The sequence below is a fragment of the Candoia aspera genome, chromosome 2 (genome assembly GCF_035149785.1).
Source record: "Candoia aspera isolate rCanAsp1 chromosome 2, rCanAsp1.hap2, whole genome shotgun sequence".
Taxonomy (NCBI): Eukaryota; Metazoa; Chordata; class Lepidosauria; order Squamata; family Boidae; genus Candoia; species Candoia aspera.
Genome location: NC_086154.1, coordinates 153,457,521 through 153,475,254, shown reverse-complemented (window position 1 = coordinate 153,475,254; position 17,734 = coordinate 153,457,521). Strand labels below are relative to the sequence as shown.

The 17,734-nt window shown below is 45.1% G+C and overlaps 1 protein-coding gene across 1 annotated transcript; it reads right to left on the bottom strand.

The window, feature by feature from the left end:
- Positions 1-456: 456 nt before the first annotated feature.
- CRB3 (crumbs cell polarity complex component 3) lies at positions 457-17,169 on the bottom strand. The gene is made up of 4 exons (XM_063294372.1): positions 17,060-17,169; positions 5,964-6,207; positions 2,817-2,884; positions 457-1,464 (listed from the first exon to the last, which is right to left on the bottom strand). Exons 2-4 carry the CDS (start codon positions 6,037-6,039, stop codon positions 1,261-1,263), a joined length of 348 nt encoding a protein of 115 aa, XP_063150442.1. The 5' UTR covers positions 6,040-6,207; positions 17,060-17,169; the 3' UTR covers positions 457-1,260.
- Positions 17,170-17,734: the final 565 nt, after the last annotated feature.

Genomic DNA, 17,734 nt, shown 5'->3' with positions numbered 1-17,734 from the left:
CTGCTTAAGGCTAAGAGATTCCTTTGTAAGTTTTTCCTTTGCAAGTTTAACCAGCTTTCCACCCCTGAACTTGGATAAATGACTACAGAACCTGGATGTCTCTTTATGCCCTTGTTCTAGACGTAACTCATCACTAAGAGACCTGCATTAAAAAAAAAAACACTGCCTGCATTCTGTCCAAGGCACAGTAAAGGGGATAAAACTAATCCTCCCTTAGGCAGGAAAGCTGGCTGGGTGATTTGGGGCCAGATTTTGGGCCAGTCACTCTCTCTCAGCCCAACCCACTTCCAGGGTGGTGCTTGTGGGGAAAACAGGAGGCAGGAGTGTTATATGTACAGCCTTGAGTTATACAAAATAAAGTGAAGATACAAATCGAATCACCCAAGATCTCAAAAGCATAGCAACTTTGAGGTGCCTTGAAGAAGGATGATGAAGAATAACAGCATGTACATTGAATAATAAATGAATAAACAGCACACTTAAGATGTGTGAGGCACAGCAAGATTTCTAGATTACCCAAACAATAAGATTGGATCACATCTTCTAAGGTTTGCTTCATTTTATTACTTGGTGTGGGTGATGCCCTCCGTTTATGCATTTAAACTGTTTCAGAATAACCTTTCTACTGAGCAACCGAGTGCATTAAGACCTCCCCCTGGTCCACCAAATGGTGCCATTTTTTCCTTCATCATAAAAGGGAGATTGGCTTTTATTGAACACTGGCATTCTTAAAGGCACAGGACAACATAGTTTTTAAAAACACGCTTAAAAGGCAAGACCATCCCAGAGCAGACCCGTCCGGCCAAGAGCAGCCGCCCTCCTCCTACCCCAACCCACCATCCTTCCCTCTTCAGAAAGACCAACATTCATACTGGCTGCACAGTCAGTCCCCGTGGGTCCCATTCTAGGAAGAAGCAGGCTTGTCCTTGAGGACAGTGCAAACAGAGGGGAACCAACCAGCATGGTCAGTTCCCACAGCGTCAGGGTGGCCTTTCCTTTCCGGGTGTGGAGGGCAGGCTCCCATCTTGCCTCTCTACCCATCACAGCTCCAGGGGTGCCTCCAGGGCCTCCCTCTGGCATTTGGGGCTTCTCCCATCGACAGCGATTCATAGCCAGCCAGCCAGCCTGGAATGCTGCCGACCATGCAGGGAACCCTCCAGCTTCACAGCGGCAGGTCTGTTCTCAGTCCCTTTTTCAGTCCGGTGTGCTAAGCAGCTTTTTCCAAGCCGGGACCCCAAAACTGAACCCCCTTTCCCTCTGTCAGATAAGTCGCTCTTCCGGGGGCAGTTTGAGGTTGGTGTGAGGTTCCACACGGGTACCTGCCTGCTCCTCATTGCTGGGCTGGTAGGTCCCTTCTGTCTGGCGCTTCTGCCGAATTTTGAGTCCCATGAAGACCAAGAGGCCAATTAGCAGGAGGCCTCCAAAAACACACGGCACGGCTATGGCAGCTTCCAGCTCTGCCTTCTGCACAGAGGAAGAGTTGAGGAGGGAGAGCAGAGTTAGTCGCTGTTCAACACAAAAACAGAGCAGGGCAGAGCCCCACGCTAGAAACACCGCTACCCACCCTTTGGACGCTTTGGAGCCCGTACTGCCCAGATCAACAGTAACACATTTGTACAGGCAGTCCTTGGGTTAGGACGGCCATCGGGACTGGGATTGCCGTTGCTAAGCGATGTGGTCGTAAAGCACAACATCACATGACCACATCACTTAGTGACGGCAGTCCCGGCAGCCGCTGTAACCCCTGGACTGCTTGGGCCATTAAGCAGGAAGAGTCCCAGGTAAGGAGCACGGGGGTGTGCACAGATGCTGTGGGGAGGTGTCGCAGGCAGGCACTAGGGAGCACAGGTGGGCTGGTGAGGGCTGTGGGAGGGTGGGGAGTGCTGCGAGCATGCTCCACCGTGGGGCTCCTCAGGAGAAGAAGTGTAGTGGGTAACTTACCAGAGCAACTTGTGACCTTCCCTGCTGGCCTCCCCACTGACTTTGCTTGTGGGAAGCCAGCAGGGAAGGTCACAAATGGCAATCATGTGACTGCGGGGGGGCTGTGACGGCCACAACTTCATGAGTACCCCTCACTCAGCACCATCATAATTTTGAACAGTCGCTGAATGAATGGTCATAACTCGAGGACCTGTAGAAAACGTCACTACCCAAAGCCACAGCTTTGCTTATGCACTGAGCCACTGCACGCTTTTGGAAATGATTTAGAAGAGATCTCACACAAGTCCAGCGCCTCTGCCATCCACTAAAACAGAAACAGACTGTCGTTTTTAAAGCTGCTGCAGAAGCTGAAAAAAGATGCAGCTGCTTTAAGAGTTACATTAAAGACATGCTGCTTCCTTGTTTGATTCACTAAGCAGCCACAGCTTTTTTTCAGGCTCAGAGCCCTTATCAATTCTGATAGGATGGATGGACAGACAGACGGAAAGCGGAGATGCTGGCCTTGTGCAAGGTCCTTCATTCTTGTTTGTCTCCAATAACAAAAGCACAGGCCAAATCCAGCCCCCCCCCGCCAATGCGTTCTCATGCTTGGGTGTAATATACTGAAAACAGTCAGACTTCTGTAAGTACTCATGTGAGAACACCAACATCTTTCAAGATTTGTCTCTCTTTTTACCCACTGAACATTTTGAGAGTTCATGGGCACCATCTCGTGGTGATGGGCCACACGGTCACCCTATTTATCACAGCAGACACATCAGTTGGTTCTATATGTCCTCTTCCTATTCACTGGAAAGAAGGGAAATGGCTCTAGTGTCACTCCCCCTTTTCCTCAGGAAGTATTAGTACCTCAGCTCACACCCCAAGACACCTACCGAGAGGCCATAGGAAGGAGGGGGTGGCGCTGACGTCGGTCCCACTGTGCTGCTGTCAGCGGAGGTACCTTGGGCGAGAATAAAACAGAATTAGAAATATAGGAAGAGCCTCATGCCTGGCTCTAATGCCATGGAAGAAACCTTGCAGATGATGTTGTCCAACACATCCTCCACACAGGATCTCCAAAGCTACAGCACTCCAGACTGGGGACCATTTAAGCTCTCCAGTCTCTTCAAAACCGGTGACTAATGGGATAGCCTAATTTGCCTCCACACATTATTTCTGTTCTCTGGAGCACAAAAAAGAACTCCGCTCCATCTTCTAGGTTTTTCCCCCCTGGATATTTGACAACTGATACCACAGCACTCCAATCTTCCCTTCTCAAGACTAAATACTGCATAGCCAACTTCTTAATTGTTTTGCCGTGGGATTTTATGCCCATGTCCCTCATGATCCTGGCTGCCTTTCTCTGGACTTTCCAGCTGCAATTCCTCTTAAAACACCGTCTAACCCCAAACAGGACATGGTATTGCAGATGCAGCAAGAGCACAGCTGAATGGAAGTTAGCCCTGACTATTAGTGGCTCCATCACATTGCTGGATCATGGTCAGCTTGTCAACAACCATGGCACCAAGACTTTTCATACCTAGTGTTGCCATTCTACTCTGCTGCCTTTGATTTTGGACCTAGATGCAGGACCTCCCCTCTAAAGAATCACTGAAATCATTTACAAAAATGTTGAACATCATAGGGCTTAGAATACAATGCAACGGCACTTCACTCATGACTTTCCTCTAAGCTGACCCCTAACAACACACCAGCCAGGAAATCAAATCTATCCAAGGAAGAATTTTTTAAATCCAGCCATACACAACTAAGTCCAACGCCACCTAGTGGCTAAACCTTATAAGGGTATAATGTACACAGGCACCTTTGTAAGGTGGTGAATGCGGGGTTCATCTGTTCCAACCTGTTCACCTGGATTGTTTCTGGTGACCAAATAAAAAGAATAAGGTATGCTAGTTCTGTGTATGGGAGAGACAAATGTCCAAGGGAAATCCAAGGTAGCAGCAGCAGAAAGAAAAGGTTATCAAGGAATAGCCTCAATCATTCACTCATTCCCAAATGCCAGTTGGGTTCTGGTGGTTTCAAACATTCAGGCTCACCACCAGATCCTTAGACAACCACTAAGGCATTGGGGACTCTCTGCTGGGACAATGCCTGCCCAGTTTACACCCAAGTTAATGTTCTGGGCATTAGGGAATCAGAAACATAGATATGCTACTTCCACAGGAGTTTAAATGAGTTCAAATCCTGCCTACGTAAATACATTCTCAAACTCAGTTGCCAATCTGTTTGCTTTGTTCCGTCACAGGAGTCAACGATCTTTTCAAACTACATACTCCCTCCATGAAAGTTCCCTTTAAAAGTGGCCTGAATGCTAACAGGATTGTCAAGTCTCACCCAAGAATGCAACTTTTAAGAAAGGGCTCCCATGAGCACTAGGGTCTGAATTGCCAGCTTCAGTTTTTCTTAAGAAACTTCCATTAACACGCTTTCGCCTTGCTCTGGGGGCAGGCGTGGCTCACGTTTAGACGGTTTCTGCTCCCAGGCATTCCGTTTCTGTCTTGGCCTGAGCACTGCTCCAGCCACGAGAAGGCAAGGCACGGGGTGGAGCCACCAGGTTTCAGCCGCCTTTCCCTCTGAGTTTCAGAGAATCCACACCCACAGTGATGGGAGTGGATTCTGAGCCAGATCTCACTCCCTGGCCTGAAGGGGCCTGAGCCATACCCTGAAACTGCTTTGCAGTTTGTAGGTGAGCTCTAGCCAAGAGCCAAAGAGCTCAGGGGCAGCCACAAAGGGAAGGCAAATTCTGCTTTTAGACAATCCATTGCTTTAACATCTAGCTATACTTCAATCAGCAGAAATCCTAAGGTTAATGGCTTTCTCAGGTTGCAGTTCTCCAATCTAAAACTATAAGAACAAGGCACATGTGTGACTGTGACCTCTTTGAACGCACACCAATTTGCTCGTCCCCTCTGCCAATGTGGGTGTCAAATATTTTCCAAATATGCATTTGTATCTCTGTTTGGCAAACCACAAGACATTTTAAATTTAATAGATGGTGTCCATAATGCCATATAATTTACTTATTTAAACTATTTCTAGGCTACCTTTATGGATTAAGCTCTCCCTAGATTGCTTCTGCAACAGAATAAACTCAACAAGAAAATTAAAATGTTTCTATTCAAACAAACAAACTCTACCAAGTACTAAAATCCAGTTCAGAGTGAAAGGTAGGCAAAACAATCAAACACACATTCAGGGGTTAAGATGGAATAAATGGAGCTTTCTCAAAATAGGCAGGGATAGCAGATGTCCCAGGTCCTCCACTAGAACACGCATCTAACAGGGCCTCGGGGCAGCCCTTTTCTGTAGCCACCCCTGCCCGTTGGGACTGCTTTGCCCAGAGCCCGGACCCTGCTGGGTTTTCAGAAAGCTTGAAGACCGGGCTTTGTTCAGCGGGCCTTGGGGCAGGGTGATTTGTGACGCCACATTTGATTTGATACTGAGTATTTTAATTTGTTTATATTTATGCTGTTTTCTCCCAACATGGTATTTAATGGTATCCCATTTATTATTGATTGGTTTTCTTCGGTTTGTTTTTCTTTCCCCTCAGTGTCTTCATGAATTTATTGCCTATCCCCTAGACTTGCTTCAGCATTTGAGGTGGCTGATAAGTGGAACAAATCAAATAAAAACAAGTACTGTCAATAATGACACCTTACACTGAGCGCTATCTGAACCGGACCTTGCATTGTTGCTAAATACTGTGCAGTCTGAGATGTCATATTGGATGCCTGCCAAAATAAAGCCAGTCAATAGAAGCCAACCATACTTCGACTAGAAAGAGAATTCCTAGAATTTGCTGGAGGTTTTTTTTGCAGAAACAGAGTTTGGTTGTTCTGGGGAAAGTAATTTAGAGAAGACATTCTGACTGTTGGGCACGATCCACTCTTTGGGGCAATCACTTAGCAGTTGGGCAGACGTACCAACCACCAGCCAGCAGAGATGCCAGATTCCCTCCCCAAACTCCAGCCAGCCCATTCTTTTTTCCTTTATGGCAGCAAAGGTAGCTCACCCACCCTGACCCAATGCAGGCTGCAAAAGGGATTGGAGAGACACTGTCAGAAGGAGTGCAAGCTGTCCAGAGCCGGCCATCGCCCACCTCTCCAGCCGGGAGAGGGGCAGGATGAGCGGAGGTCCCCACTGCCTCAGGAGAAAGGCTGCTGCCACTTTCTGTCTGTACTGCAGCAACTTCCCACACACTCCAGGCAGTTCTTCTGCTGCAAGAAAGTCCTGGGAGAGAGACACCAGGCTTGTTTGCTGCTGAAAAAGAAAGAGAAAAAGTGAATGATACGCAAATATCTGGGCAACTGCTAGGTTTGAATCTGGGCCTGCCACAGTCTTAGTACAACAACTCAAGGACTGTCAGGAATCATCAGGACATATTTCTTCCATTGAGCAAACGGTCAATTAGATGTTCTCCTGAACGAACAAGTCAATAGGGGTGTGGAACAGGACTGCAACTGACCTGCTGCATCTTTTGATACAGCCACTGACTGCTCTCCTCCCCAATGGCAATTCTGACCATTTTTCAGCCCCACATTCACATGCAAAGACCGGGACAATATACCAGTCTGTCCAGCAATGTAATATATTCCTCTGTAGGAGTGATGCTCCGTGATTTGTTACTCATAAACTTATTGCCGGGAGACATTGCATGCACTTAATTTCTTTCAACTGTCTTCCAAAGCATTTTAAAGCATACACTTATGTAAACAAGCAACATACTTTGCAAACCCAAGTGGCACTTGAGCACATATGCAAGAAAGCCAGAATACTCTGCTCCTTCCTGTTGGTACAGCACACTGCATTCAGCCATAATGGCTTAGAGTGATTCTTGATGGTACCAGTAATAACACATGGACTATTTAAGAGAAGTAAGCCAGAGTTTGACACTATTGTTTGTTAGTTTATTTATTACAACTGAGGCTTAACAAGATCTATGGCTTTGATCTGTAGTTTGCTGGATTTTTACTGGTTTGCTTTAGAGCTCTGCCCAACTTCTGTCTGAATCCAATAGATTCTAGCAAGAGCAGCGAAAACAGGAGTGAAAACAAACCAGTAATTGGCTAATCATGGAGAAAATCTATCTATGTGGTTGCTCAGAGTCAAAAATGACACATAATCAATCAATCAATCGGCTAAAGAAGCCACTATTACTTTTCTCATCTACAAGACTGACTCTGTTCCATATCCCATTCAACGGATCATGGTAAAAAAAAATGGCTTAAATGTTAACACCTTGAATATGGACAGCGTAAAGCAGCAAAATAGCAATATAATCAATTAAATCTTCTTTTGATGTTACAATTTGGGACATGCATTAGCAGTGCCCCAAACTCCTAAATGACTAATATTGTTGGAAGGATGGTTGGAGGTTCCCAAACAACAGTTAATTTTTATGTATAATTGAAAAATAGTACTTAGATAGATATGGGAAACCTGAAAGTAATTTAGAACAAAGACCTGGAATATCTTGTTTTAATAAAACAGCCCTATCTTACAATCTTAAAATGTGATTAACACAACCAAAGATTCTTTTTTGGGATTATTAGATACACCAGAGAATAAGTTGTACAGATGGGGTTTCAACTTCTGTATATTGGAAATATAGTATTTTGGAAGAGACACAACTCACACATTTTGGGCTTGCTATCTTGTGTCATTATTTTGGTTTAATATTTATAAAGTTGCTGAGAAAACAAGTAAGATTAAAGATGTGAATGTGATGTTAAGTTACATTTGAAAAATCAAAGTATGTAGAACTTTACCTTTCCTGCACATGGGCTACAACTAAAAATATTGTTTTATTCTATTGCACCTGACATAAATCTCTGGACGGAAGATGTGTTCATTTTCTATATATGAACTAGCCTACATATGAACTGTCTATCAATAGTACTCTGTGTGGTTGAGTTTTAATTTGTTGTTTAAGAATTGAGTTTCTCATTTTATATTTAGTTATTCTAACAGGTTTTTCTCTTATTAGTTTACTTTTGTTTGTTTTTTTCTATTTCTTCTTACATAATTTTTTCCTCTTGTTTATATATTAAGTCATTAAGTATTTTTAAAAAGTAATGTGTTTAAAGAATTGAAAGCTGCAAAAATCAAAACAGATTTGATCAAGTCTAGAGAAACCCCATTCAGATGAAAGTGCTGCTTCTGTATTTCACATGAGGCAAGCTGAGCTGCCTGAAGGGAGTCTGGGGATCCTTGCTTATTGCTATCCTCCCCAAAACTGCCTTCAGAATCAGAACACGAGCATCTTCTGGTCTCCCCCAAAATCAGCCATATACTGTTATCTCGGCCTGGAAGCATCACTGATTATTTCCTCATTCTCAACATTAGGTACAAGAGCAGCCTTCTCAACCCAATACCATCTGGAGGCATCAGCCTATAACTCCCATTCTCACCAAACATCCAGAGGACAGTGAATTAGAGAAGGCTGCTGAAGACATACACTATTCTTTGAGATGGAGATGTCATGAGTGAGGATGGCGAGCAGGAAGGGGCTCCCATCCAGGCTGTTAAGCGCATGCGTAGCACTGAGGAATTAGGCGGCCATTCAAAGAGACACAGATCGGGCCCGCCTTAACCTTTGGGGTTTATATGTTTTCCCACGCTTCTTCAGTTTGTTAGGATTCTCTGTTAGAGAAGTAATAAAACACTAGAGACCTATTCCTTGTCTCAGCGTGGTTCCTGGCTGTTAGGACAGGAAGTACTTCAACATCCATGACTAGCTATATAGTTGGTTAGTCAGGTGCTATTAGGTCAGGCCCAACCCTGGTGATTATATGGACAAACACCCTCTGTTGACCATCTGTAATTCTTCCAAGGACATTCCAATTACCTCCTTGATCCCATCTATCCATTACATCCGCCACCTTCCCCTTCTACTTCCCTGAACATTGTGACAAGCATCAATATTTTTCCTAGCCTACCAGCCCCTCAAATCACGTGCCCAAAGTATCTGACTTTCTGCTTGCTGAATAAAAGCTCAAGGAAGCAGTCAATTTCATCCAGGACCAGGACTCTGGCTTTCTTGCCATTCATGGCAGTCTTAGCAAATGACTCCAAATCCGTAACTCAGTACTTCTGTTCTCTCACTCTTTCTCAATATCCAACTATACAGCCACACAGGGTTTTTAAACTCCACCAGCTATATAGTCCACTATTAACCTTTTTTGTTGCTCTCCCTCAGGTGAACCCAGCATCCCAAAGTCCCTCCCCCTTCCACCTATGTGTATAAAAACATCAGATTAAGGCACGTTTCAATCCCCTTCTGGATGGAAAAGGGGAACGTGCTGGGGCGATTGCTGGAGAATGAGCCACACTGCCCTCTGGGCCATAACAAGCAGACAGGCTATTGCTCAGATGGCCAGGATTACATTCATGCACATGTTCATTTAGAACTCGTTCCACTGAAATCTATGAGTAACACAAATGAGTTATAGGATGGGGCTATAGTTAACAAACATATCACAGAGGATGAGGACCTGAGTAGTGTACCAGAAAGGGCAGTTGAAAACTCACCTCTGGCGTGAACTCATTAAGTGGACTTAAGGAAGCCACCCGCTAATTCACAGACAGTAATGATAACAATATTGCCCGGCCTTGCAATGATAGGTCCTCAAGACAGAAGTGAAGAAAGATGCCATGTAAACACTAAGCACTAACATTTAACTTGAGTTCCTATACTTGTTAGTTTGGGGGGAGCTTTTATTTTTAAGGAATGAATCCGGCACATTAAGCTTTGCCATACTTGGTTGGGCTCTTATTTTTGGAGCAACAACACCCCCACCCCAAACACCTGACCTTTTTACTCCCAATGTCAGCAGTGCGATTGGGGAATGCTGAGGGGCTAGATGCATCCTGCAGGGTGCCCACCCCTATTTTAAATGATGTTTCTTAGAGGAGCAGCACAATGGAAGCTGGACGGAGACCCAGAACTGCACCTCAGTTCAAAGGCTTTGAGCAAAGTATGTTTTGATTCATATCGCCCAGCAAGGGTGGGTAAAACCAAACAGAGACACAGAGCAATGAGAGTTCTCCAGCCTGGTGTTCTCCAGAAGGACTAGTCAATAATTTACATGTAGGCCATAACCAGCATGCCCCCTGGGACTGATAAGGGAACTGTGGAGGACCCTGATTCAGGAAATTTAGTGAGATCTTTCCTCAAATCTTCAGGAGAGGGTGGGAATAAATTCCCCAAAAGAGTTAATTCACATTCACAGGGAGCCAATTAACCAAGAGGTAAGTTAATTAAACATTTCAAAAGAAGAGTGCAGGACAGATATTGCTCACTATTCTGTACTACAACCTCAGGTAGGGCTGGTCTCAGGGCTTGTCAGGGTGGGGGCGAGGGAGAAATTGGGTTTTGTTTTTTGATATAACAGCATAATAGGATGGGGGGTGGCTCCATATTCTCCAGAAATTGGGCATCTAGCCAGTAACAGGAAAGTCCAGCTGCTTATGTTTTTACAAATCGATCTTTTAACAAAACTCATCTGTTTTGTTTTTTCTCCCAGAGGTTTTGCACTTCTTAATTATTTTAACCCATTGCAACAATTTCAAACCTTTCTGACTGGATATTTATGTTAAGCTTTTCTTTCTTTTCTAAAAAGCAGAACATACCATTTCCCCACTAGCAAGGTCCCTGCATGATTTCTTCACCCACATGCACCCCATCAATTGCCTGGCAGACTGTTTTAGGAAAGAACATACTTTCAGTTTGCTAGTTCAATGGGAGTGCACATCAGCGATTGCTTCATTTCCTGGGCGGAAAGCAAAACTGGATTGCATAACCGGCATACTGGAGGAATTTATTTACTGAGTCAGATCACGTCCACCTCATCTGGCGTTCTGCCATCAACCACCCCATAAGATGCTCTGGAAAAGTTCCCAAGCAAGACAAGCCACGAAGCACACAAAACACTGTAGCTAGTAGCCACCAATGAATACACCGCTAGTCATTTCTGAAAGCCATACCATGCCCTATGGCAGCACCTTCTGTTACTTAATACACAGTAGCTGAGACCTAAAGAGCTATTTTAGGCCTGCCCAAAGAAATACTGTATTGTTCCCCCAGCGCAACTTTCAGCTTTTACCTCCACTTTGCCCTTTGGACACGCACACCCACACACCCTTCTCTGGGAAGAGAAATGTAACTTGATTACACTGAAAGGATCCAAATTAATCTGACCTTAGGTTTGTAAAGGTTTCATAGCGAGGATTACTCCAGATGCAGATTTAATTAACAGCTCTGTAGCAAGTGGATAGAGTTTATGGCGTTTACTTCTTAGCCTATGTTCCTTGTGCATAAAAGTGCACATGTGACAGTGATAGTGGTTTCACCTTCCATGAATGGTAACTTTAAAGCAGCCTCTGCACAGCACATTAAAAGCTTTACTCACCCTACTTTATGCACAGATAAAAGTGGGTGTAATTTGAGAGCCAGTGGACACATTTATTGAAGGTCTACCATGGGCAAAAGGGATGGTATAGGAAAGCTTGCCCATTTATCAAAAGGGTAGCCATACTCAATAGTCACTTGCCAAAAGGAAAGCTTGCAAGGTTGCCCACTGTCATCTGTTCTAGGGCTTGCTCAGGGCACCAAGGACCTAACCACCATTTGCTTTGATCAGGCTCAAGGGCACGCTTCCAATAAATACTGGACTGCGGAAATCCAAGGTCACAGCATTACAGAAACAGCCATCTTGATAAGGATGGCTGATGGAGGCATGTCAAGACCTCTTCCTCCTCTACAATCTTTATGAAGGTTACTTTTTCCCCACTGCAATTAGCAGGGGAGGGGGGAGAAACAGCATCTAATCAGGACCTCCATGGAAGGGAAGTTTTAACCCCTGCCATAATGGTCCCATGCCCAGGCCCACCAGCATCCCCCAGCCCAAATCACCCATTTGGCAGACTGAGAGAAGCAGATTCTCTTCCTGTTCTCTGCCATCCCAGCTGGGAAGGTTCCTCAGAGCCCACATCAACTTGATAATCCCTAAGGCAATCCAGCTCCCCAAAAGCTGTTCTCCTGCTCCTTGAGCAGGGGAGAAATATCTCTTTGTCTACGGTACACAGAAAGCCTGTCTGCATGCCGTATGCAGTCCTCAGGATGAAAAAAGGTTGCCTGCTCTTATCTGATTAAACATCAAATTTCTATGGAACTTTCAAACAATCTCAGTCTGAACATTTCAAGAAAGGAACAACTGCGATATTTTTTCCTTTAATAAAGAAAGCTGAAGAGATGAAGGAAGCAATAGCATTCATAACTGAAGGATTTTTACCAGAGGACCAACCAAAAACTACCCAGATTGGCTTCCTCTCATCATGACCCTGAAGTAGACCCCAAGTCTTCTCAGAGAATATATCCATCATCATCTGGATGGACCCAGGTTGGAGATCTCCTACAGCTTTTGTTTCCAAAGAATGAATCAAATGCCTTTGGGATGTCTACAAACAGATATTGATGGTGATAACTGTCGTGCTTGTCTCCATTTTTCAGGGTGGGGGGAATGCCTTCAAGTCAGTGTATGATTCCTGATGACTGCCTGGATGAGTCCCTGTAGTTTTCTTGGCAAGGTTTTTCAGAAGTGGTTTGCCATTGCCTCCTTCCCAGGGCTGGGAGAGAGGGACTGGCCCAAGGCCACCCAGCTGGCTTCGTGCCCAAGGCGGGACTAGAACTCCCAGTCTCCCGGTTTCTAGCCTGGTGCCTTAACCACTACACCAAAATGGCTTTCTCCAATATCTGGCATCAAAAATATTCACCCTCAGCACACTGAAGTTCCATTTAACATGAAGATTCTCCCTACCAAATATTGCCATTTTTCAGTTCATTCATTTGTTTTCCCTCAGCAAAGCGCAGATAATAGAAATCTGACTGTAGAAACAGCAGTACTTAAAACCCAGTGGAGAAACATTTCAACCTCTCAGGGCACCCTGGTTGGATTCACATGTCATGCTAAGCCATGGCTTCACCACGATTTGTTTAAAAAGCCATAGTGGCTTAGTTTATTTATAATGCTAAGCCATCAGTCATGATTTACCGATTCTAGTGGCTCTGTCCACACACCATACTACACTGGAATCATCCCAGCCTGTGAGTAATTTAAGGTGGCCACTCATGAAGAGAAAAACCTCAACAATATAGTAACTTCTGTGGCAAAAGGATTGAGCTACATTTCATCAGCAATCACAATCCTTAGAAGCTGGAGCCAAAACACATTTTTAACAACCAAATTATATTGTAGCTTGCAGATCATACTACCACCTGGTTTAACTCTGGTTTATTGAATAAATCATTATCACTTGGGTTCATGGAACATGCTGGGCCCAAACCAAACAAACTACATTATGCCTTACTGTAATGTGTGAATTGAGCCTAAAAATCATAATCAGTTCACCCAAGAATAACTTTTGAATTGCCTGCTATTAATAAGACAGCTATTCACATTTATAATCCTACTTTACAGTACTTCTCACTTTATATATCAGTATTGCCCCCAGCCAATATGGATGTGAATACGTAGTTACTTCTAATACCTCCAAATAATATTTCCTGCATCAAAAAAGCTTAACAAATGTTTTAGCCGTTGGGTGTCAACAAGATATTGTGTTGCTTGCACTTTAACAGTCTATCACAGCCAGCTCTTTCGAAATATTTATATCCTTATTTTCATAAAATTCCCAATGATTTACTTAGGAAGGACTTCTCTTTGTGCTTAACTCATGTTGATGTCTGGCTAGGGTGGAAGAACTCCTTTACATGAGTGGATCTCAAAAGATGGTAAATGCACCACTTTTAGCTTGGTTCCTGTGGAAACACAGCTAAATCACTGACACTTTAAGTAAGTCCTTAGCAGTTACCACCAATGAAATGAAGTGGGTGTTTTGTTTCTACTATGATGGGATCTAGGTTCTCTGATTGATTGGTTGGACTTGAGATATAAAAGGTTGAAATGCACTGCCTTACATTACAGTAGTTCCTTGGAGCAGGTGCAGGAAGTAATTTCTGTGGTGTTTCCACACAGAAAGTCTGCAGTTGTAAACGCCTCTTGACTCAGAGCTTCTTTCTCTCTCTTCTTCCTTCTGATACCACATTCAAAAGCTAGAAGTCTAGAGCAGAAAGTCAGCTGTGAGACAGACTCATTCCCATGACCTTTAGTAAGTTTTTATGAGTCACTGGTCAAAAGGAGGTGATATCAACTCAGTGCAAGAAAGACAAGTTGATCTCATGCTGCTGGAAATCATGGTGTGGAGCTGAGCTCCCTTACAAAGAGATGGTGAGCCCCAAACTAGCCAACCACGTTTTATCTTCGTGTCTTGTGTGAACCCAGCCATGGATGTTGGCCTACGATTCAGTGTACTGTGTGTACTCTGCCAGTGAGTCAAGAGGGCTGCCACTGATATTTTCTGCCCTGCAAGGCCTTGAGCCTTTCCAGAAGTCCAGGCAAGTAAATCTCTGCCGCTATCTTTGAAGTTCTTTTTCTAAAACAAGCACAACATGGACTAATCACAGAATAACTATACTGGAATGGTTTATACCAAGCGTGTATCTTTTATAGCCAGAGTTTCAGTTGCCTTATCTGTGCGTTAGACAGAACCTAGGGATATCCCCTATCATTTCCACTTTGTTTTGAATTGATCTACCTTCTCTAATAGCAACCAAGTTCTGAGAATCTGAACCTTATTATTTCACAGGCATATTCACATGAATCTTGCCAACTCAAGGCATGGAAGAGAGAAAACGAGTTTTATTTTTTGTTTTGTTTTGTTTTTTCTTATGATTCCTACACTTTCAAATTTTCAAAAGAGCAGGATTTAGCAGAAAACCTTTCTATTATGTTTGCTGGGCAGGCTTCACTCTATTAGACCTCTGCTTGGCAATTAAAAGCACAGGAGTGTAGCTAGGAAAGGAGCTTGGCCATCCTAGGTTTCGGATATGGCTGTCTTCAGACCCCCCAGGAAGCAATGTCCAAGCAAAAGTTCCACCCTTGCAAAACGCAGTGCAAGGCTGCCAGTAATTTTAGGGTTGCATGATATGAGCAAACCTTCCCTTTCCTCCTCCTCCTGATTTGCAGTACAAGTTTCAAGCCCGGTCAAGTCACACGAGAGCCCTGCCCATCAGCACAAGGAAGCACACACCTGCCCACCTGATGATTTCAAACCCTGGCAACCCGTTCTGATCCTAACCACAGTTACAGGGACCAAGAGGCTGGCTTCACACACTATGCTCTATTTGGTAAGTTGCAACAAGCATCACATATCGCTCTGGGCCACAAACTACGGCTTATAACCACAGTGGTTGAGTTCATGCAAGCCTAAATCAAATCACATTATGGATTACAGCAGCAGTTCTTCAAGTGTTCAAGGAGTCCACAAAGTAAAACAAGTATTTTTAAATTTCTCAGTTTTAACTTCTAATACAGTAAATATCAATAGATAAAACCCACATAAACCAAACCTCTTTGGGGCCCTCAGTCATTTTAAGAATGCAAAGGGGTCCTGAGGCCAAAGTGTTTGAGAACCGCTGGCTTAGAACACTGTGAGAATCCAGCCAGAGAGAACAACATACACAGATTTCCACGTTGTTTTTTAATCTGATCTGATGTTTACTTCTGTGCAGCCAAAAGTTTAACACAATTTCTGCAGTTCTATTCTCACAATTCCTATTAAAAGTTACCTTCTCGCTGGTCATCCTATAACTGAATTTTGCAGAATCCTGACCAGCTCTCTTGGCAAGGCAAGAAAAGACGTTTTCCCCCTCTGCAGACAACAATCCTCCAGAGTGACCAGATGCAAAGGGACCCAAGGCCTCAGTACTTCGAGCAACTGCAAAAAAATCACACCTGCTCACATTCCACCTCCTGTCTGTGCCAATGACACCACTTTTATTTGTTCACGAATCTTGTCCTCTGCACTCTAGATAGAGGTGAGCAGAAAGTAAACCAGAGTCTAGCAGGCCTTATTCCACAGGCTACTTTGCTGGGTTGCTTGCAAGAATGCTCGGCTCAGCGACCCTTGCTCTCCGCAAAGTGCTTACGGCCTTAAAGGCACATGCTTAGGCAGACAGTTATGTCTAGAATTGTGTCCCATCTTCAAAGACAGACAAACAGCTTATGGCAGAAGCTTTCCTAGGCCGCAGTCCACTTCATCAGGTGCACAGAGTTAGGGAAAAGAGAGAGGAGGGGGGATTATAAACAATGAGGTCAGAGAGAAATTAAAAACAGAAGGTGACTTTATGAGTATATCTCTATACTGTACATGGAAGAATACAACTGTAAAATGCATTGTGGGGATCAGGGGAATTCTAGCCTTTTCTTTTACAAGACCAGGGCAACGCTTAACACACAGAGAGAAAGACTCACTGCATCAACCGCGCTGTGTAGCACGGTTCTAATCCCCGAAGCCGACGAATTTCTGAATTTCTCATCCTCTTCCTTGCAAGTCTAGGATCAGTTCTCAATTCCGATCGCAAAGGCAGCCGAAGACAAGATCCATCTCTACCCAGTTTCCCAGGCTGGACTGCGAGAAATGCAGGCAGGCCACTCAATGGTTAACCCGCCGTTTAGGAAGCACAACCCAGCGAAGTCGCCCGAAGGGTGAGCAGCAGTAACCGACCGGATCTCTTCCCAGATGCCCGCAGAAGCTGGCTTAGTTTTCCTTCCCCAGCCGAAGTTACTGCTGGGGCGCGCTGAACAGGACACCAAGGATCAGAGGAGCCGTTTTCCCTTCGCGTTTCAGGCACCTGCTTCGCCGGCCCTTTCCCGGGGAACAGCTGGAAGTTCTAGGGGAGAACCGCCAAAGTAGCCTTTGGCGCAGGGCTCGGAAGGTCCAGGCAGCGCGTGCCAACAGCTCTCGCTCGAAGGAAAAACCCGCGCAAGCACCGGCCTAATAATGGACACCCCCCCCCCCGCCAGCCCAGCCAAAAACAAACAAGAGAAAGCAAAAAAAAAAACCACCCTCGGCTTCGGAGGAGGATCGGGAAGGAAAAACAGGCTTCCCTTCCTTCTCCTGGACGGCACTCCAAGCCTTCGCCGATGGGGATGCCAAAGCCCACAAGCCCCGAGGAGCACGCACCCCCCCCCCCATCCCCGCCTTTCTTCACCTGCTTTGAGCTGCCAGCCAGGCGACTTCTGGGCTCGAGAGTTCGCTCTGACCGAGCAATCACTCTCCCGCGACGACGACAGCGCCGCCGCCGCCGCCTCCCCTCCGAGGCACGTGATCCCAAAGCAACAGGTACTTCCCCCCTAGTACCTGAGCCAGGTGAGGCGCCCCCTCCCGCTCGTCTGGCTGCTCTGCGAATCAGAAGAAAGGAACGCGGCCCCGGGGGAACGGTCCCCCGAGTTCGCGCTTCCAGGCTTCTTCCAGTCAGGGCGCGCGTGCCTTTCCTCGCTGGTCCCTGCCTTAATTCCGTGTTTTGCTTTGTCGCCCATTCGATGCGGCTAGCTTCCGCATAGCATTGTTAAGCACGTTACTTTACAGAACCGTAAACAAAACGACGCAGGTGTGCCCCGAGGAGACTGCAGTCTTAGTGCCAGCCGGGAATATCACATTAAAATGGTCACAAGCGTCACCGGGTTTCTCTTTTCCCTGCTGTTGTTCTAGGCGCGCTTTCCTAAGAGTAAATGTCACTGAACGAAGAAAAAAACGGAGTAAGCATGCATAGGAATAGCTGTTTTAACATTAAATTAATGTTAATTAAACAAACTTTTAATCTGACGCTTGGCACAGCAGAGAGCAGCACCCGATCTCGGCTCTGATTAGTATTTTAATGGGAAAC